This window comes from Monomorium pharaonis, chromosome 4 (genome assembly GCF_013373865.1).
Source record: "Monomorium pharaonis isolate MP-MQ-018 chromosome 4, ASM1337386v2, whole genome shotgun sequence".
NCBI classification, from domain to species: Eukaryota; Metazoa; Arthropoda; class Insecta; order Hymenoptera; family Formicidae; genus Monomorium; species Monomorium pharaonis.
This window is the reverse complement of record NC_050470.1, coordinates 24,142,501-24,165,898: the sequence shown is the minus strand read 5'-3', so window position 1 is coordinate 24,165,898 and position 23,398 is coordinate 24,142,501. Positions and strand designations below refer to the sequence as shown.

General features: G+C 44.0%; 1 protein-coding gene across 4 annotated transcripts in view; it reads left to right on the top strand.

Moving 5' to 3' along the window:
- The window catches only part of LOC118645106, a 392,389-nt gene that overhangs the window by 191,971 nt on the left and 177,020 nt on the right, over positions 1-23,398 (top strand). Inside the window, exon 5 of one of the 4 annotated variants that reach the window (XM_036285537.1) lies at positions 13,784-15,589. The exons of the other annotated variants lie outside the window; for them this stretch is intronic. Coding sequence (XP_036141430.1) covers positions 13,784-13,788 — 5 coding nt within the window. The 3' untranslated portion in view covers positions 13,789-15,589. Of the gene's footprint in view, positions 1-13,783; positions 15,590-23,398 lie in introns of those variants that run through there. 4 annotated transcript variants of the gene reach the window in all.

Below are 23,398 nucleotides of genomic sequence, written 5' to 3'. Positions count from 1 at the left end.
TGTTTATTCGATACATTTAACGAGCCCTGTTTTTCGCAATTTTCTTCGGTAAACGCTTGTTGTAGAAGGACGACATTAAAAATTAACGACGAGCGTGTACAAAATATTTAATCGAAACTATTTGTTCCTTGCTTCTAACGTGAATTGTGAGTAGCACTTGTCATTGCCCGTAAATAGAACGGTAGAGAAATAATTGTCATCTATCATTTTCTCAGACTAATGAACTTGAGCTCTATTTTAGCTTCAGTTAAGTATTAGAGACGGTCTCGAGGACGAGAAGAAAAAGAGAAGCGTACTAATCGCGCAGCCGGGGACTGAATAGCGACTTCAATTTAAACGTTCGCGGTGCAACGCCCCTTTGCCTCGCGCGAAACGAGGAAGAGATTAACTGCGACGTCTCATGCGAACTCTCTCGCGAGCACCGTTCGCTGACGTCTCGTGTGCTCTGGAAACGAGGATGCTCTACGGTGCCGGTGCCGGCCTCCTCGCGCGGGAATGACTCGGTAAGCGCAATGCCGCGCGCGCTCTCGCGAGCGGCAGCTATTAAATGCCGGAGTGCTCATAAATATAAATCATATGGGGATTGTCTTGTTGCTCGTCGATGCTCCTGGCGGCCGCGACCCTGGGAAACAGCTGTCCGCCCAGCGGCTGGCCCTCACAATGCCGCCAAATTTGGTCTCGCGTGGTGGACGCTGCGTGGTGGACCGTTGAGATCGCTTATATTCGAGTTTGAGACGTGTCCTGCAGGTCTGAAAAGGCCTGTCCTCCACCTCGTCGTCTTCCTCCCTTGTCCGCGTACGAAATGGCTCCGGCGGAGACATTTCGGTAAGAGACGTTTCTTGCCGGGGATTCCAGCGGAGCTTGGCCGAGAAGATACAGATACCTTGAAAGCGCGGCCGATACTTGGGATTAATGCACGTTATACACGCTCGAGTGACTCGAATAAAAATTTTATGTTCCGAGAATTTATTTCGTGATCGATACACATTCTTGAGACGTCTGAATCATCGATGAAGTTCCCGACAGTTCTCGAACAACTCTCGCAATGAGGTTCTACAGAGAATTTATAAGGCCGTTATACCATGTCCGTGTCTAAAACGTCGTAAACAGCTTTCTTCGGGGGGGAAAAAAAATACGTATGGTCGGTAAGCTGTAACAGATATCGTGACGTTACGATGTCATCCGATAGCGAAATTTATGCTGAACACGAGTGCGAGGATCGCCGCAATACGTATCATATTCCCGACTCAATTTACCGTAAACATGATGCGCTTAATCGTATAATTCTAATCGGTCTAACAGTACCGATTCGTTTTGCATGATAATGGCCGATGTTCGATTTGTTCTTGACTGCCATTTGAAACCGCTGGCAAAGGTTTCCCCGTGCGGATCAACTCCAATTAATGGAATATCAATGAAAGTCCGAATTGACCATAGGACTTTTTATTACGTAATCTCCACTTTATCATTTACCTTGTCGAATACGACGCTACCAAGTGTAATCTCTCTCGCGGATTCCTCCCGACGCGACGTACGTATATTGGATATCGAAGAGTATCAGATAAATAAGCGATCAAGCCATCGTCGGCAGCGGTTATCGCCTCTCGGCAGTCTTCTACCGGTCTAATCGTCGAATCGCACAAAAGGACCGCGATAATCGACTCCAGCCAGCCAGACGGGCGGATTTATCGCGACGATTTTGACAACGGCCGTTCCTATCTGCCGTCGGTGATCGCGGCGCGAAGTCGCGCGACGTAACATATTGGCCGCTCGCGTACGTGTCAGATTGTCGCGTATAAATATTCATGGCGCGTCGCCGCGATAAAAATCGCGGACCACTCTCGCTCGGGCACAAAGGATTTTTTTTTTCTTTCGTCGCTCGATAATTTCGAGTTGCTTGATCGCCGGGTCGCGCGCGAGATCCTTCTCTCTCTCTCGAGGCCGCTTAATTACTTCTCGAAGGAGTCGATTGACTCTTATTCCATCGGTAGATCGCCATCGGTTGGCATAGCGCGGTCCAATCAATGGATTGGACACGCCGGGCTACTATTAATGAGCAAACAGATGGAACGACGGTAGATAGCCGTGTTTTTAATTAACTTTTTACCGGCGCACACACATCGGCGCCATCGGTCGTGGAATTAATATCAAATATAAGAGAGTTCATTTTCCTACGCCGTCTCTCTTGGGTCTCTCTCTGAAGTTACGATTGTCGGTCGCGAGACCGACTACGTACATGCATGACATTTAAACGCACCTGCGTATTCAAGATATTCATGAAGAGATACATCACGAATGTCCTCGACGGATTCGTTTGGTAGGATGTTTTTATGAGATGCATAATTGTCAGAGTGTATATATACATACACACACACATATATATATATATATAAATGTTGACTCGGGCGAAAATTCAATTGAAGACTGAAACTGTCGTCGAAAGTTTATAAATGAGTATTCTATTGAAACATTTTTTATTACAATGATTATGAAATAATAGTTGAGACCATGTAACGTTATTCTTGCCTGTATTTTACGGGTTATTTCTTTTTGCGAATCTCCGGGGCATTCTAAGCATTTTAAATATTCGAGGTAATTACGTCGGGCCTATCAGCTGCCGTAAAACTGTCTCGTGGTATTTCAATGCCAATTTTTCGGTGGCTCGAGTCCACCGCGCCGGAGGATAATCACCGGGTTGCCATACAGTAGGCAACCGCTCCTCGCGCAACGAAAGTGCAGCCAGGGTCTTAATCTAGACCAATTTAACATTTCAGACGTTCTCTTCCTAGCTGCTGCTTTATTTGTTATAGCCTGATTATACGTCTTCGCTGATTGGCGTTTCGCCACCGCGAATTTTTATTAGGCGCCCACTGGCGCGAACAATGGAGCAGCCGCGCGTCGCTCGCGCGCGTTTTTTTCGACAGTTTTCATCAAGATTTCCGAGATAGTTTTCGATTAAGACGCGGCCGGACAAAGACGCGGGGGCCCAGCTTTTAATTTGTTCGAAGACGTTCCTCGAAGCGGTAACGACTGGGCGCGGGAGCGAGTCAATTAGTAGTAACGAAAGCCTCCGTGGAATTTATAAGCGCGGGCAAGGGCGACTCCCTGTCCGGAACATACAAAATTATACCCTTCCCGCAGCTGCCCACGATCCCCTTTCCCTCGCCGAGCGTACAATTCAAATCCTTGGTCACCATTCCTAATTAGTATACGCCTCCTTTCGCGTATGCGCAGGATGCTTCGTAAATATCACGATATTATGATAATTCGGTAGTTTCCGTCCACCGACGATTTAGAAACTTCTCGGCAAGATAATTTCTTCAGTTCTACGCTGTGGGATATGTAAATTTATACGCGGATATCGTGTTCGATTAATGAACTGACGAATGACTCTCCGGATGAAATCATTGTTCCTCAAATTGTAAACAATATGAATCCTCGTATTCCTCGGTGCATCCCGAATTCCGAGGCAGTGCGTACTTGCGCGTGAATGCACTCGTGCACGCTAACAGTCGCAAGGTGTATCCGTGAGACGCGGTTCGAAGAGTCAGCGTCGGGTATATGAGGGTACATAATAACTTATTCCGAGCCTTATTATTACAGACGACTGCGGTGGGCCCTGGGCCAGTAGCGGTCAAGTACGCGTGGGTATCCGACGTGTCGAAGATGCCCGTTATTACGTCGTCACCGGTCCTCTGCTTGCCAATGAGCGGCGGGATGACGGTGCGCATTGACAAAACTTTTCTTCGCTAGTCATTGTAACTCGATTGTTTGACTTTTTGGCGATGCTATGTTTATTCCTCGCCCCCTTTTCGAAGGAGCACTCTATTATGACCAAGTGAGTTTCTTCTGACGAGGGAATGAAATTTCTACGTTCACTGATATTAATAGGGGAGAGTTGCCAAATGTATTTCACTTGAGTTATTTTTAATATTTTTTTATTTGGTATTAATTTGCAAATAAATGTTGGTAATTGTAGCTTGATGTTTCAAGAATTACGTCAATGTTTAATCTTTTAACAGTAATAAATTTATCATAAGCTTTTAGCAAAAGACATTTAAGCAGCTAGATCATCTCGTATCGTCTTTGAAAGTAAACTTATGAATTATGGTTAAAAATATAAGGAATTATTTACTAATATTTATTTGAGTATAATTTAACCAAAACAAAATTAAATATTTAATAATTAATAAATAATAATAATAATAATAATAATAATAATAAGAGATAAAGACGTCGAAATAAAACTGACTTGAATTAATTTTTGCAGTTAATATATTTTTATTTGTGTCAATCATTAGTTTTATTATTATCACTTATTAGTCTTATATTAATTTATTTATTGTAATAAAATATGTGTGGTGATACGATTTAGGAACTCGGTTGATTTTACAAAAATGTTAGTTTAACCTTTATATTAATTTGTATATATATATATATATATATATATAATGAATTAAAAAAAATTTTATAATAAACCTCTTTTTATAGAAATTTAATATAAAATTGCACGAGTATATTATTATTACTTACATAAATTGATTAAAAGTTAATAGGTTGATTTTTTAAGTTATTGTTAGCACGCACAAAATAAGATGTACTTATGCCTGTTAAATAAACAATAATATAATACGTTTATTTTGCATCGATACGCATTCAACTCTCTCTTATTAGTCTGACTTCAGCGATATTCAGAGGATTGGTAAATATATCTATTGATGGAACCGTTTCAAGAAATTTCACGTGATGCGTCGCTTTCTATCGCACGATATTAAGTCATACGAACTGTGCCGATGAGCACAGCTCGGGGAGGGCGAGTTGCAGAACTATTTATAATGAATTCGTCATAGGGAGCATTTAGGAAGGTAACGCATCAGCCTCTCCGTCACGTCGCCACGAAAACGGCTTTCACCCTGAGAAGAGCGACGATTCTCGGTTATTATTGGCGCCAAAAGGCACCCACGCACGTGCGTAAGTGCAAGAGGCACGCGATGTTTGGCAGCGGTAGCCGAGAGCCTAATCTTCGTTTTTCCTCCTAAGCGTGCCCGCGAACGTGCGACTTGGCGCGCATCCAAGACGAATGAATTATGACGCGGCGGCAGGAAATCTCGTTTTGCGAGGCGCATCACTATCGCGATAATCATAATTTTACATCGCGCTTACCTGCGCGAGGCTCTAGCGAGCAGAAATCCGGCAGAAATAATTTGCGCAGAAAATTTCCAGGCGTTACGTCGAGTTAACATAAGTGCAGAAGTAATGTGACGTCTGTAGCTCGTCTTATTTGTAGAGCTGTATCATTATTGCTAAAATGATTGCATTTTTTTTTTGTCAGAGGAAATTAAACGGTAAAACTGTTTAGTGTCGGAACATTTGTGACATAAAGCGCGATGCGGTTCAGGTTTTCCTACGACGAGCGGTGAGCTCATCCTTTATCAACATTTTCATCTTCCGTTTGTTGCCCGCCACGGTTTTTTCTCTCTCTCTCTCTCTCTCTCTCTCTCTCTCTCTCTCCACATGTGGGCACACGCGGTCGACTCGTGCCCTGGTGTGCGTGCCCTGTGCACGCGCGTGAGAACGCGCGGTCGTCCGCGTATGCGAGCGGACGTCGGGACGAGTCTCTCTCGTGAGAGCGTGCGAGGGCCCGAGGAGAAAAGAGCCGCCGGCGAAGGAGAGGAGGAGGGAGGATCGTGTGCTGCCGGAGGTGATGGTGAACGTCGAGGTGGAGGTGGAGGAAGAAGCTGGCCCTCTTGGGAGCGACTCGTGAGAGCGCTCGTCAGGCGGGAGAGAGAGAAGTCGAGAACCCGCTTAGTCCCACGCGACGGCTCGTGGCTCCTCGTGGCCGACGCGCGTCGCGTCGCCCTCTTCGTCCGGTCACGAGGAGGCGGGAGCCGGTATAGGAGACGAGGAGAGTGGGCCCTCGGGCTTTAAGGTCGCCGCGAACGTCCGCGCGACCTCGTCGAGCATTTAAATGGAAACGTAAGGTAAGCGCGCCAATTAAGGCCGCAATTGGCGCGAGGTTTGTGCGCCCATATTACAAGTTGGAGGGAAATATTATGTTTTACGCAGCCTCCGAATATAGACGGGCGATCCGAGAAGGCTCAAGATGTGGATTTTATTTTTAGTTTGAGGTACAAGAGGAAATTTCTACTCTGTAGGAAATTGTGAGCTCAAAACTGACACGATCCGAAATTCTTTTGATGCAAATGAATTTGCAACGCTTCTTCCGTTTCAAGAGAAATACTCTAAACATTGACTTAATAGTTAGTTGATCTAAATTAAAAGACAATCATCGAAAACACATTTCAAACTATAGGATATAAGTTGTAAATTGATGCGACGGAGGATAAGAAGTGATAATCATAAAAAACGAATTCTTTCTTGCGATTGTTTTCCTTGACGCATGCAAATGAAGCCGCAAATTATACATTAAGGATCATTTTCGTCTGACGTGATGACGCGTTAGATGTCGATTCAGCTGAATCAATATACAAGGGAAAACACATTTTCAATTCTGATTCGCGGTCGGGAATTGCGTGGGCATATCTGCGCAGGAAATATTCGCGCGAGGAGCCTTGAACGGAAGAACGAACGCGGCCAATGACACAAAGAACGTCGCTTAACTGCTCTTGCATGATTTATTATCGATTTCTCAAAGCGATATTACTCGTCCAGCATATTGTAGATGCTCGAACATACTTGTCGATCATTCATTTTCTGGTCCCGAAACAAAAAGTTACTAAACCATTGATACAAAAGAGATCTTCCTCACAGATTAAAACCACATAAATCATATTTAGATTTTGCTAAGAACGTAAGAATCGCGTTAGTTGAAATGTGAAATTATACATTCGAAAGATCGTTTTTTCTAATTCACAGTAACCAAGAGATCATTCCTCGTATCTCCACGCGCAAAAAGTAATTTTTATTACTTGTGATTTTTTAGCTCTCGGCTGTATATCGTGGAAATGTCTTCTACGTATCAACGGTGGATTTTACCGAGTCGGGCAGCAAATATTTTCACTACGACACAAAGTTCTTCTCAATCGACGAAGCGCTCGAGTCGGTCGCGAAGGAGAGAGAGAAAAAAAAAGAAAATATCACACCGGGAAGAGCGAGCCAATCACGCGCAAATATTATCTCCGAGCGAATAAAGAAGCTCGCTGCTCATCCGGCGCCCACTTCGCGGACTGGTCTCGCGTGCACAATGGCTAAACTAATATTGAAATATTGCCGGACGATTGGGCGCAGGGTACATTTTTCAACGTCGAACGTCGGAGGCGCGCCCCGCCAACAAATGCAGCTGATATACGGGCGGGCCACCATTCAATGCCGATTGTTAATACGAAATCATTTATTTACACGAGCGCACCCGATCGTCGCACAGCCACGCCGGGCCTTTAAGGCCCGCCGATATCTAAACGAGCCTATCGCAATCGGGCCGCCTGTAGATTGGATCGCGACGTTGCGCTCAATGAGTTTATACCTTTTGAGGCCGTAATGCGATCAAGTGGATAAATTGTGCGTGAGAGGCAGCTGCGCCGAACACTTCTACCCGATTATGCAGTATTTGCCGCAATCTTTTTTTTGTAGATTAACTCGACGTGCCGTGGCAATCATCGTCCGATTGGTATATTAACGCAATTTTATAATTTGATACTGAAAAACCATATTTTTCGATGTAATCGAACATTCTACGTGTAAACGAGCGGTTTTCTTTTTAATACTTAATACAGATATTTGCTCGGGAAGGTGGTACCGAGAATTTATGATCGCCTAGAATAATGGCGCGAAAGTAGCGTGAATTCCGTCACAGGAGCGAGCCTGCAAAAAGCGAGCGAGCGAATTTCCAATGTCGAGATATATCCATATATGTAACGCGTAATTGGTCATATTTTTACGTTTCGACGTCTGAGCGGGAACGCCTCTTGTTCACGGGCACCGATCGACCGGACTCGCGAACGAAAAGGGGATTCTCCTTAAATCGGCACGGCACGCTTTTTGCGCGTTTGGCCCGAAAGGAACTTGCTCCGGCCAAAATCACATTCAAATCGAGATTAATCTGACGCCAACTCGCTGACTTTACGTTATATCGAGTTCGCCAGCATGATGTATGTTTTGTCATCTTCGCGGGCCATGCGTTCTTGTGAATTTGGAAGAACTGGACGTACGAGAAAACGTACTTCCCCACTGTCTTACTTCTTTCGCGTATAATGAAGGAAGACCTTTTCTTGGTTGTTTTGCTGCTTTCCGTTGCCGTGCACCTTAACGATCAGCGAATTAATCCTTATTTGGACTATTGGTAATGCATTTTCGAAAGTTTGCCACTTTTTTCTTTGTCAATCAATACCGTATTCCACCGTATTCAATTTTCGTCTCCGCAATCTCGTGGCCGAAAGTACGTTGTGGCGCCTGCCAAAATGGCATGATTAAATGTCTCAATCGTGTGTATCAAGTAGCACTCGGAGCGAACATTTAATCGTGACGGCCATCAGCGAGGAACCAACGTTTACGAAACATCGCTGTATGTGGGGCTCGATCGCAGGACGGACTCGTGGGGAAGAAAATCATCGGCAACGGGATTCCGACACTCTTTGGCGCACCTCTCGAAACGACGCCCGCTTGCGAAAGCGAGGCGGCGGCGGCGGCCAGCCACCGCAAGATTCCGCTCACGCGTGTCACACTCGCGCGCGCCGACTTATGCATCTCGTATTTTTTACCACCGCCCGACAACACGGGCGTGTGGTACGCCATTTGCGGGAAAGCCACGCAATTATCCGCTGGCAAATCCGAGCGGCAGCTGTGTACGCCAAGTTTGGTGCCATCGAAGGCCCGCCTTCTCTCTTACACCTCTGCCTTCTCGGCTCTCTTTCCCTCTCATTGATCCGAACCGTCTCGCTTTCTTTCGCTGCTCTCGCGAGCCGTTCACGCGTGGTCTCTCGCGATGGAGTTCGTTACGTTTTAAGGCACTTGATATCTTAATAGTGTGTTCACCTTAAAGTGAAATTTTGCACTAGATTTTAATTCTTCTTGTAGGGTTCTAATTAATGAAGACTGATTCTAATTCTAGGGCTTCGATAAATTGGAAAAGTATCAAAATTGAAGTGGCATTTATGCTGCGTCAAGAGGACACTCATTATAATTATATTTTTCTTTTTGAAAAATTTCCAATCGTGTCGAATATTCAAAGATAACGAAGATTGTTAGGAACGTATTTCAAGTATTGATTTTATTCGTTAATGAGTCACCGTCTGATCTTCGGTATTAAGTCCATATCTGAAAAGAGGCTTGAGACATTAAGATAGCTGTTGCGTTCATATTTGGCATCGTTTAATTTTAAAATCGCAAAGGCAAAATGCACCCGCGATAACCGCTAAGAGATGAGTTTCACAATTCGTCGTTATCTATTATACTTGATAAATGCTAGAACAAATAATTTTAGATCACGAGAATGGCACTTTCACAGTTTCGATTTCGATCCAAGCTACGTTATTAAATTTCAAAGAATATAACAATTATATTTTATTATCTGAGTGATTGTCATTATAATATAATTTGAAAAATAATGGCCTTGATAAAATCTAGTCAATATTTTAATGGTAATTTTATACATAATTTATAATATTGCATAATACTTTTGGCCAATTATATATACATGGAGAAATCGGCAAAGCGGCCGTTTCATAATACGTGGGACCATCATGATCGCATGGATCAACTTCTATCGAATACAATAGAGTTCGCCCGGCAAAGCTGGAAATTTAATAAAAAAAAAAAAAAAGAAAAACGAGAAGCACACGGGTACCCGCAGCTCATTTCGACCGAGACAGTCGACGACGCCCAGTCTGGGTCGAACTATTTCAGACCGGCTTCTCTCCCGACATTCATCGGCCGCGTAACTGTGCTCGTCGGGCTTTGTACGCGGATAGACAGGTAGACGAAAGGAAACGAGATAAGCCGGACGAGATCAGCGCGGAAGCAGCTTGTAATTACTGCCTCACAATCGAATAAGCATAAATTCTATCTGCATTCATTTCTCTTCTATCACGTATGCATTTCTAGATGCGACGAAACGTGTAAGCTTCAAATCTTTTCAGATATAATGATATCTCATAATCTCATCTTTTCTACTTTTTTTTTTTTTAATATAAATAATTCAACAAGCAGTCTTCTGTCGCGAAAAGTTCGGAAGCGCGTACGATCAGCGGATTGCACTCTCGCGAAACGAGCGGAGGTGAGAGTGGATCGTTCGAGAGCGAACGTGGGACGCGTATTATACGTCGATGCCTTCGTTGCGTGGGATCGTCTTCGTGTGTGTGTGTGTGTGTGTGTGTGTGTGTGTGCGTGCGTACGTGCGCGGATTGTCGGGATTGGGTCGTTACCCAGACATGAGGGCTTCGTGTGCGTTCCACTACCACCAGCGACGACACTGTCATCATGATGCGACTTATCGCGACGCGAGGTGTGGGAGTGTCTCCGTCTCTATTTCGCTGTCGTCTCGTCCTGCTCTTCCGATTTCTCTCTCTCTCTCTTTTTCTTTCTCTCTGTCTCTCTTTGCATCTTTGCGTCTCTCATCCGCGTATTTTTCTGTCCTTATCGCGATACGTCTCGTCTCTTATTTCACCCGCACCACCACCTTCTTTCTTCGGCGAGGATTATGCGAACGCGATAGAGGCTGCTCCCATCAATGTCGACATGCCACCGCTCGGGCCTGTCGATAAATTTAGTTCGCGGATGTCGGGCAGGACTTCGTGGGGGCCGCCATACGATCGGATTTTAAATCGAGATGATCTTGATGACGCATTTGAATGTATCCCTACGGGCGCGCGATTATTTATTGCACGACGGAGTTATCTGGTCCTGGAATTGATTCTGGGGGCGAATAACGTGGGCAATAAAGTCCCGCATCCGGTGCAAAGGCCCACCAGCCTACTGACATGCTTATATTTCTGTAGTATATGTATTTAATAACACAGATTTATTTCTTCTTTTTTTACTAAGAAAAAATAATATCAGCAAATCATAAATAGATTGAAAGAAATGTAACGTCAAAATTGATGTGAATAATTATGACAATTGAAATATTAAATTTATATTTTAATTATAATTTTATAACTTTGCGTAGACTACAGTATTATAATATTTATCTCATTATAATAATTTTGTTTTAATACACATAATAATAACGTTAATATATAAATAACTTTTTTGTTGAAATAATTTAACATTGAAATGCATTGGTCTAAAGAAATGGAGATTGTGAAATGTTACACGCGCTTTATAAGGAAGCGCTAGGTGAAACCTAGTTGCGATCCGTTCGACAAATTACCTTCGGTATGCGTCTGAAATGGTCAGCTCGGACGAATTGTCGATCGTTAACACCTCCATGCGAGTGAGCGCTGCTCGTAGAGTTTGTTTTTGCTGGACGCGAAAGCAGTCGACAAAGGGGCATGGAGGAGAAAGATGAAGAAGGAGAGATTGGTACCCCGTACATACCTACGTGCTACGTACGCATATGCACGTGGCGCGTCCCATAACGCGACTACGTGTGGGCTCGTGAAGTGTGGGTTCGGCCGCCTTAAACCGCGTGTCATATTTGGCGATACATCGCCCCTCGTGTGGGTTCGCGTCGACGACGGACGAACGGACGGACGAATGTTCGTGTTAGGCAGAGAAAATATCCGAGCGTTAACAAACAGTCTCAGGGGAAGTCTAAAGAATTTTAACGTGCTAGAGTATACATTACAAAAATGTCTACTACAGTGGACCTAGTATTAAGAGGATTTGAGGAATGCGTGCTCCGATAATTCGATTAATAAAATCCAGCTCGTTTCCGTTTATGGCGCGTGATCGATAATGATCGTCTTCCTTCAGAAGGCGATCATTACGCCTTCGCGTTCCAACCGAGAGAGAGAAGTTTAGTTTCGACGTCTCGCCACTTGATGATTCTATGCACCTGTTTAAATGCGGTAGTTCGTGTAGGAATGCCGTAGATCGTAATAAGAAAGCGTTGTTTGCACGAGCCCACATTCGTTCTGTTCGTCCGTCACCCACACGCCGCGCCGCCGTTTATTAAGGACTGCTATCGCGCGAGAGATATACGACGAAGAAGGAAAGGACACGGAGTCTCCTTAAGCCTACGCCGAGCTCTCGGCCCACTTCTCGAGCCGAAGAAGAACGAGATACAGGGCGGTCGGTAGGCGCTAAGAATGACCGGCCTACGAGCTGTCGTCTAATTAGGTGTTGTCGGGGTCTCTGTGTTTCTGTCGCGATACAAGGCTCGCAAAAATCTGCTTAAATTGGCGGACGTTGATGGAATAGGATAGCGATTCTATGCCAATGTTAGCATCTTATGCGAGACGTCTTACAATGTAATAAGATTGTTGAAAAAAGTTAATTCCAGTTTGATAGAGGTCCTGTATCTTAATATACTAGATTGCATACCAATACATAACATAGTGTAATTGATACTGAGGCATAGTATCTCAAATTGGAATAAACTTTTTGTAGTAAAAGATAAACTTGCATCGAATAACTTCTCATAATTTTCTATTTGTCTTTAAATTTCCCGTTTCCTACTAGATCATTGTTGGAACCAAAAAATGTTCACGATGTGATGTCGATGATATTGATACGATTTAAAGCCATATGACCCAGATTTAACAAAGAATAGATTTATTTGTTTGCGAAAACTATACATATGTATACATAGAATATGAATATAAATTTTTGACCAACCTGTAAGACATTGTACGTTATGACGCGTGAGTCCTGCGAAGGCAGTCGGCTGATAACGATGGATCACGAGGATGTACATTGCGAAATTCATCCCGCGATCCATCATGTCTCGGACCGTGCTCGAACACATAACTTTTGCATAGATTAGATCGCGGTCGAGCGACGCGCGCTGATCTAGGTCCGCGATCCGAAGTGAGCCGCGCTCTGACGCGCGCCGCACAAAGAAGCGGCAGCTGCTTGCCGATCGAGTCAATACTCGATACAGTGGTCGGTGTTGTTCTCCGACCAGTTTTGGAAGGGTGACGTTTTACCCCTTTGACGATCGGACCCCCGAAGCCGCTCAGGCCCGTGCATTCCTCGTACTTTTTATCGGTCGCGCGCCGGTCATATCGCAAAGCATCCACGATCGAACGCCAATCCGAGAGATTCCGACGCTGCGCGCGAGGGCTCGATGCTGGGACCGAATAAAGGCGCTTGTGCGATCGAAGGGTCCTTCGAAAAAAAGGGGGAGATATTAATAAGGTGACACTGTTCCGAGGAGCCTGCTGGCAGGAGGTGGACAGATGTCGCGGCCTCTTTTTGGAGGTTTCGATACTGTCAACTGTATCTTTGTGACATGGTTAGGATTATATATTCATATATTTATCAAATATTTGTACAGATTATTTGATATTAGATATAGAATGGAAGTTTTGTTGAATTTATATACTTTTATTAGGATGTTTCAATGATTAGATAGAAAATGAATAGTCTAGGTTTACAAGATATAAAATCAATAATGAGGATTGACGAATCGAGCTAGATGTTTGCGCTAAGTGTAAAAATTTATATTGGATACATAAAACAAATAAAATTAATAACATTAAAAATGAAATCGATGATGAAATTAAAATTACAGAACGTACTTACATTTAACATCGAAATATCTACGTGACGTTGATGCATTTACTTGTATTTACTGCACATTATAATATACATTGTCATTCGTTTTGAATCAACATTCAGAACGAGTTTAGGGTTGCATTTTTAGAATCGCTCTTTTTAACAGGATAGCAACACTCGCGGGAGGACAAACCCGATTTCTCCATTTGCGAAACCGCATTTTCATCCGCTTTTTGTCGCCGGAATGAATTATCGAGGCAACGGAAACTTCGAGAGACAGTGGCCCACGATCCCTCTTCTAACCGGACTCCATTATTCTCCTCGTTCCGTCTCACGGTCGTATAAATTTCCGACTTAAGGATTAAATCTTACGGTTGATTTGATTTATAATATGGTTCATTATATATGAAATACAATCTTGCAACAATCTTTATATTTGTTAACGTATAGAATATCATTTCGATATTATTCACGATGCATTCTACTAATTAATATTCTACTATTATTTTGATTTTACGTACAATTTTTCAGCGTATTCGTTTTGATTATCACCGGATATTAATTCTACCACTTGCAGAATACAGCTTAGGAATGAAATATTTATCACGGCGACAGCGGAATGATAGGTCGTTGATCTCTGCACTCGGCACGGAAAAGGAGAGAGAGAAGGGGGGGGGGCATAATTTTTATGTTTTGTACACGTCCGCGCGATTTAATCCGGTCGTCCCGTGATCGCGCCACGCGCGCAGTGGCCCGAAACAGATGGGTTTTGAAGAAGAAGCGGCCGTATCCTCGGCCGGGAATGTATTCCGAGAGGGTTTCCTCGTAATCTTCTGTTTGTACGTGTGGTGGCGTGGGACGAGAAGAGCTGCGAGAGGATCCCGAGCGGGCGGACGGGACGATGGAGAGGACGACAGCTTCTTGCGTTGCATGTTTGTCGTCGGATCCGTAGGGTGATTGACGGACGTGCCGAGACGAAGATGCGCGCGCTCTGTTTGGCGACATGGTCGGATTCGATGTTTATCTTCGTGTACGAACTCTTTCCTCCGGGGGCCCCCCTAGCTTCGCATAGCCACGTACGAGCGTATGTACGAGTGTATTTCGCAGCCGCAGCAACATCCACCGCTCTCAGCACGGTTTGATCCTCGACGTTGAGTCCGGATGGAGTGACTCTCCGAGGCGGATAAAGTAGATCGGCAACCATGGCTCTCTTTCTCATGAAAGAGAGAAAGAGAGAGAAAGAGGAATTGGATTTAATCTCGCTGACTGTCGCGTGTAACTGTCAGAGTGTAGTACTCAATGATTCGTTATCCTTTAAAAATATTTGAACTGCCTTATAACATCCGCAAATGTTTTCACTTTCACGTATTTCTCAAACGTCACTTCCCTAAATACCGTACTCACAAATAATACTCCCCGTTCGTGGGGTTGCCATGCATCATGCGTAGACGGAGCTCGACGCGTGAACATTCTCGCGTTATGACGAATGTCTATCGCGCCGTAATTGCACGCGTGCACAATACCACGTACATATAACGTAAAACGCCGTTTGGGCGGCGTTCCCAAGGAGCTTAATCATCCTCGGAGCAGGCGCGAGAGAGATTCGTTTCTCTCTCTCTCTCTCTCTCTCTCTCTCTCTCTCTCTCTCGCGCGCGCGCGCAGCGCAATTCGCGGTCGGCGTGCAATTACAAATTTCTCATCTCGACAATCTTCACGGCACCGATGTCTGTATCACACGCGGCTCGTCTATAATTTCAGACTGGACTACGGCGCGCGCTTAACGACGAGGCGGACTCGCACGACGAGCGGCAATCTTTCACGTGGAACGGCTACGCGCCAAGTTGTGTTGCAAGCTCATCGAAATCGCGAATTGCATTATCACCGGCATTATCTACCATGGCGATCGATCATGGATAAATTGTTATACGTTTTGTCGTAAGATCGGAACGTTTTAATTATTAGGCGCCTATAAAGAAAAAAAAAAGAATCTTAAATCTGCAATCGTTATCACACATATTATGTAAGCTAGAATACAAAATCTCTTTTAAAGAATTTGTTAATCTTGAACATAACTCGCTTAAGTGAAGAATAGTTTTTTTATTAAGAAAAATATATTTTTATTATTTATTAATAATTTTTACTGAATTGAGAAGAAGTATTAGATAAAAAATAACAATATCGATCTTCAAATAAAAAATTAGAATCTTTTATTATTAAAGTCACATGTATTGTGCTTTCCATAGTGGATGATCGATTGTGATATTGAAATAAAAATATAATATTTTGCTGAAATTTATTATCAAACCTTTTAAAGATTTTATATTCTCGTTTACATAATGATTGTTGAATTGATATTAATTTTTTTCTGTGTAGCGATTTTGATAAAGATATACAGACACTCGAGTGGAAAACAAAGCTGAATATAGCCTGTAACTGGTTAGTAACCAGATTGTTCAGTAGTCGGCCAGTTATAACTTGTTGTGTTCTGGTTTATTTTCGCTTGGCTAGAATCACTTCTGTGGTCAGGTGTGGTGGTCACATTCCTTAATAGAATCGTTATTATTGTATTCACGACATTAACGCTAATGAACTTCATTCTATGTAAAGTCACGTTACATATACGTTACGTATACGAAAAGCCGTGTTCGCAGGGAAATCAATTATCCGTTCCGCACCCCGGTTTACTTTGTTTCTCGCATAGTAATGAGAAAAGAGCGGGAACACCTAATTGAATCGAAAGGTGCGAACGAGATACTTAAGGCGTAATTGCACGTAAAACATCGACGATCTCGTACCGCTCGCAAGGTGCGAACAAGAGAATCTCAATTTAGTCGATACCTGGTCTCGCTCGCGATCTACATTTTTTTTTCTCTCTCTCTCGAGGTTGCCCCTGTGTCAAGTCGAGCGAGAGATTTTATCGCGCCGTGCCGTTACACCGGTACGTATTCCTGGAGAAAGGTATTCACGGAGAACACAAGAATGGAGACAATTAAGCGTAACAAAAGTCGAGAAATGAAGAGTGCTACGCGAACGGCAACGTTAAAACGCGTAGTTTACGAAGGTGACGACATCCGCTTTCGTATCTCGGATTCTTATCGTTTCTTCTCTGTTCCTCTCTCTCTCCTTCGCGTGTCGCCGGCCCAAGGGAGCACGTACAAAATACGACAAAGAGCTCGCCCGAGGTAGAAATTAACCGCGCCGAGTCGGCTTGGTCGCGGTCGGTGGAAATTAAGGATCGCACAAACAGGAGAATTTACGCGGTGTCGCGAGGTCTTAATTAACCGGCGAGGACGTCTTTACGAGGACGCGGGCCGATCGAATTCGACGGGCCGCGAGAGTAATGTTTATTGGACCAGGTGCAGAATTACCACCTCCTGCGGCTCGACGGCCGAACCCGCGAGCGCAGAAAGATCGTTCCACGCGACGCCTTTTTACGATCCGTTGAGTACGTCCGGAGTTGTTTATCCGTCGCGTTCGCCACGAGGCCGAGGCAGCGGTCTCCTCGCGAAAACAACAGGAGAGAGAGAGAGAGAGACAGAGAGTGCCCCGGAGATTTGATTTACTCGCGAAGGTGGCTGGAAAATGAGCCTCTATTGTGCGCGTTCTAGGAACACGACGTTCACTCGCTCGTCCTTGCTTGGCGAGCTGTTTCTCGGAGACACCTTCAATAATTCGCCGTCAGCACGTTGCGCGCGCGCGCCACGCTATGCAATTCTGATCTGAATTGAAGTTTCCGATGGCCGTAAATGTCGGGAGTTTCTCAACACGTGCAACCCAGGGTGTTAATCAGAAAAATAATCGTGAAGTGAGTAGAGTTGCCTTACGCAACTGATCGCCGATGATGAGCGTCGAAGATGTTGCATCCCCGGCCATTTTATCGGCTTCGAGAAACAGAGCTCCAGCTCCCATAATTTCAGCATCTCGCACGAACTTCCGGGGTATCTCAGAAAATACGTAAGGAGGAAAATATAATTATCGCGCAGGCACCGTTGGGATATACGTTTGGAACGCTGCTCTTTGTTTTTTTTTTTTTTTTTTTATTTCTCGGTATATTCAAACACGGGATGCGGGCTCAACGGTGATGAGGGGAATGCACTGGAACCGAAGTATAATTGTACTGATTGCCGTTGAGCGCAGATGCGAAATGCCCCCGGCATGATAATAATTCTGCCGTAACCCTCCGTAATAATCTTACACTCGCACGCTCAACGCCGCTATTTGCGATTGGTGGCCGCAATTAAATTGGTTTGCAATTAAATGTCAAATTGGGAATTCCCGGGGCACAATCACAATCCTCAAATTACGTAGGAAACCGTCCATCGTGCGGGTCCATTCCGGCCTCGAATATTTCAAAATGCCCTTTAAAGCTCGATTTAATGAAACGCGCCAGCTGAATCGATTCCACGAGAGATCCGGATGCGCCATAGATAGGCAATGCAATCGCGATATACGGATCACACCGAGTTCTTGCATTATCCCCGCAATGTGTTCGCGTATGCGAGGCAGACCGCGTACGCACGCACGAGTCTCCATGGCGCACGTGTCGCGGTTTTCTAACGTAACGGCATTACGCGCTCGGAAACGGACAACGAAATAAGAGCATCAGAGATAAGCCGCGGTTCTCTTTTTCTCTTTCTATCCCTCTACGTCCAGTGTCGTTCAGCCCGGCTCGCGCGCACTTCATAAATAACTCGGGGCCTCTCTCAGCCCACACGGGTTTCTCTCGAGCGCCGTTCGCGCGAGGTGGAGTAACGATAATCTTAATAATCATAACCACCGACGACGTCGTATATGCGCGTATTCCCTTTCTCTCTCTCTCTCTCCATCTGTCGGTGTCGTTTCCTGTCTCTTTCTTTCTTTCTTTCTCTCTCTTTCTGTGGCTCGCACGCGCTTCGCCGCCTTGTGTTATTAACCCAAATTGCCGTGCTCTCGTGAATGGAATCACGCCCTTATCGAGTCACACAGAGCACCGCCGCGCCGCGTCCGCGTGTGCGCCTCGCGAGTGGTAATACGCGCGGCCGATGCCGTCTCCCCGACGTATCGCGTTGATGTGCAGGTAATTATGCGACGCGCTCATTTCTGGTAATATGGCGGCCACAGCGATAATAGGTTGATTAATGGTAGACAGCAACGGGTAGCGGAATGCGAATGAGAAACTCCGAGGTAACTTGATTAAAATGAGAACGTGTATTCCTGTGGTGGATTATTGAAATGTATTGCTTTAAGTGAACTTCTATCTCTCTTCATTCCTTATAAATTTCTTTTTGCCTCTCATGAATTGTTTTGTTAATGATACATCGTTTGATAAAATTGCCGACATCGATTACATGTAGAGATGAAAACTTTCGATAGTCTTCACTATTGATAATTATCAATTATTTTTTAATAGTTGTGAAGAGTATTTATAAATGTTTTATATTATATAACGTGTTTAAAAAAATTGTTCAAGTGTTATTAATTATCACTTGATTTTGACAGCTGTCAAATTTGTACATAGATGGTTATCTATACAATTATCATTGTGATTTATTTTTAACAAGTAAAAAATAAAGAGCTAAATAGTGCGCGCGAAGCGCGCGTCTGTGGTGTCTGATACATGTAAACATTAAAAATACAAAGATTTATATAAATTAATGTAAATCAATATGAGCTTCTAAGCTTAAGTAGTGCATTGACAGTTCTCCACTTCTACACTCATGAATGAAGTAGCAGACACTCGAAACGTAGTCTTGTTAACCGAGTCTATGTAAATGTCAGATTACACGTGATAGGCGAGATGCTCCGATGCGGACGATCACGTCGTGCTGGTAAGCTCGCGATAACAATGATCGAGCATGACTACGGCCGCAGGTTCGCGGTTGCTGTTCGATGTATATAATATCGCGGACGCCAGATTAAAGGGGGACAAAGAATACGCGTCTCGTGCACTTCGCAATCCGCCGCGTCACTCGGGGAAATCGCAATAATAAATGTGCAGGTTGCAGTCCCGAACCCGTACGGCTCGACCGGCCGACGAGTACGTGACATTTACGTACGCGAACAGCGCATCTCTTTGTTACGGAAGTAATGTATTATCAATTGTGATGCCGCCGATGGGAAATACCTTCGCGTGATCGCACGGAAGCGTCGGCCGGGGGATTCTCGGATTACGATTCCCGCGTTTATATAGGTCAAGACTGCTGACGCGTCTGAAAATTAGCGGCGTCGTCATTAACCCCACGCGCGACACATGTTTCAGGCAATCCCGGCATCTCGAATTCTCGTCGAATTGACCGTTGATTATTCAGCGTCTGGCGGCGTGGTAAATAAATGTTCGCGTAAGCGTCTAGCCGTGTTGTATTCTCGAAATACAAAACCATCGATTGAAAAACATTATACGTTGACATAGATCAGACATAAGTGTTAACTGATACTGACCGTGCTACTAAATATGCTACTTCTCTGACGGTGAATTTGTATGATTTTTATTATGGATTAAAATAAAAATCTACTCTCCAAAGCACAATCGGTGAAAAATCAGTGAAGTCGGTAAAAATACACTGATTTTCAGTGATAATACGCTAATGTTGAAGTTGAAATCATTAAAAGGCGATGAATACTTATTTACTAATTATCACAGTTTTAATTCTATCACTACAAATTAGTAATAATACGCTAATTGTCATTTAGAGAATAAAGAAAAGAAAAACATCCGAGGTAAACTTCGAAAATATTTCTACCAGTCGCAAACCTACGGCCGCGGGCTGTCATCACGTAATTTTAGCGAAGAAGAAACCGCGATCGCCGTCACCGCGCGTTCTCCGGCACGTGAAACGTCCAAAAATGCCAGTGTTCTTTCTCGGCTACTGCCGAGAGAGCCTTCATTACGCGTCGCTTCGGGAATCGCGAGGCCAGCCGGGAGATTCGGAAAAAGTTCAAGTTCTTCGAAAACGAGAGAAGAATTGTATAAACCGCACCGTCTTATAATTGCGTTTCTTTCGTCGGCAGCTGCGCGCCTTCGGTAACGAAGACATCCCGTTGTTGTTATATTTCAACGTACTTCTGAGACAGATTGAAATGCAAAGTGCACGGCGCTGTCGGAGACGCCGCGCATATCGCGGCGATGATGTCACGCGCTGCTCGAGGATACGTCCGCCGATTTCGTGCCGACAGCGACGCGACACTCGAAATTCTGGCGTGAAGTCCGCGTTAGGTACACTTGGCATCAGCATCACCGGGCGCGTCGTCGGTCGGTGCCGTAACGTGAGCACGTGAAACGGAGAAATAAACGTCGATCGAGCGCGTCGAACGAGATCGGGCGAGTCCTCTCACTTGGCCGCCCGTGAGTGGCGGCGCGTGTCAACCTTGTTTTGTATCCTTGAAACCACGCGCGACCGCGACCGTACGTCGTCGAGCCAAGCCGGAGCGACAGGCTAGCAAATATGCGCTCGCGAGCGATTCTAGGAATCAGCTGATTGGGGAATTCCTAGAGAGGACCACTCCGAGAAAGAACCGACGCTCTTGTCTCTCCTACGAGGCGGGCGGAATCAGGTTTCGGGGCTAAACGTGACTAAAAAGCTCCGGCGCGTTCTCCCAGCTGTCTACTCTTTCTCGGGGAACAATCGCGTTGCTACAACCGCGATTTAGAACTAGAAATTTAAATAATATTTTGTGTTACGAAAAAACAAACGGATGGTTTTACTTGTAATAATAAGCGTCTGTTGTCTGAATGCTGTTCACTATTAAATGTTAACAGAACTGGTATATACAAGTGACATTTGTCTCTTGTAGAACTACATTAATTATGTTCCATTTATACTATTAATATTATTCGTACCTGAAAAGAGGAAAGATAAAAATAGCAGATGCCAAGGCTCCAAAGGGTTCGATGATACGACTTCCTTATTTTTCCACGTTCAACAATTAACCTTTGCGACGCATACATTATCACCATAATGATTTCATTCGTGTATGTGTGCGCGCGCGCGCTCGCGCCACGTGAGGCTTTTGCTTCGTGTCGACTCGATCATTCATCGTAGTGTAGAGTATTAACAGCCGGCGCGTGACGTCCGTTAAATGCAGACGAGTGAGCGGCCGGGAATTTCCTAATGCGGAGATAACGCTCGACGCGGATTCACGGGAGGCGAACGAGAAATTCCCCGAGAGAAAGAGAGAAAAAACTAATTTCCAGTTTCGCGACTTTCGTCGTTCCCTTCCTCGTGAGATTAATGAGCGCATTATGATAATTTTTTCGCCGAAAGGAGGGACTGTTGCACGAGTCTCGAGACGAATTCACAGGAGAGTGCCGTTTTTGACGCGATGCCAAAAAAAAGAAACGCGTAATGCATGGAATTGGTTGCAGGTAGAGCAGGCTTTGATGTAATTAAATTTTTCAGTCTGCCATTCTCGGCCATTGTCGTCCTAATGGTCATTAGGTCTAATCTCCTAGAGGCGTTGGAGAAAAAAGGAAAAAAATATTCAGGCAGTGTTATAGGACGATGAAATTTTCGCTTGAAACTCGCGTGCGCTGTTGCGCCCCACATAGAAGTCAAATTCTTCTTCCCATTAGAGTATATGCAGACAACTCTGCACGCTATCTCATAAAATGTGTTTGTCGAAGCGTTTTACGTAATCGCAGATAATTGACTGAGTGGTCAGATACGATTATAATGTTAAATCGTCGTGATTTTTAGGATCTGTTTGACATTTCGAGATCGAGATATGAAATAAAGTGATCGATCAAGATATGTAGTACTATGTAATAGTGAATTTTTTTCAATTACTTACATTAATTAACAACGAACCAACAGCAAACGGAGTCGTTAAGTTTCAATGCTTCAATGCCCATGGTTAATAAAACATTACCAGAAATGGCGAAGGGGCATTCTCTCTTTCAGCGTAATTCGCCTACAAGGGGCGAATTACGTTGAAAGCACCATGAAGGAAAGGGTACTATGCAATTTGTCATTTGGCATGTTTTGCGTGGCCCTGCACGTTGCTTCTGCCTCGCAAATTACTACACCAGGAATGCCATTGCCCGCACAGAAGGACATTATGGTAATTTAGACTTTCGTGGTTTTCACGAAGATCAACAATCCGGCTATGCCTGCGTACTTTCTTGATTTTCTCAAAAAACCTTCAGTCTCTTTTTCGTCTCTATTAGAATAAATATTTGTGCGAGTAATGTTATTCTTATACATTTTTTTTATTACGGTTTAAATGCCAAAGTCAAGATTTAAGGTAAAAAAGAAAAAATAGATATTTAAAAAATATTTTTCTTACTGCGACATTCTCTTTACGTGGAACACATAAATTAACGATTAAATCATTGTAAATACGTTTTATTTTTACAGCGCGGCTAAAAATAACAAAGTCAAATTTACGAGCAAGCGAAATGCACGTGACTGCTGGGCACGGATGTTTAAACATATATTGTAACCGTCTGCACGCCAAGACACAGTCTTATCTACTTGAAGTCGTACGGTAAATGCCGATCGCTCGTTGGAAAATTACTAACATTTAGCCGCGAGAGAAAGCGAACGTGATAATCAACTATCGCGATCTTTTTGCTTAGGAGCCAGTTTGAAGATTAGATTCGGTGACAATCTGTATTTTAATTTGTTGGACGGCAGTTCATGTAATCGACCGTCTGATAAATATCAATAATTGTTTAAATATTGTTTTTTGCATAAAAGTTGATTAACAATAGTCGTAAAAATATAATCGTTCTCATGATACCTCAAAAATTTTGTTGAAGTAAAAAGAAAATATTGATTTCTTATTGATGTATCGCGTAGCGTTA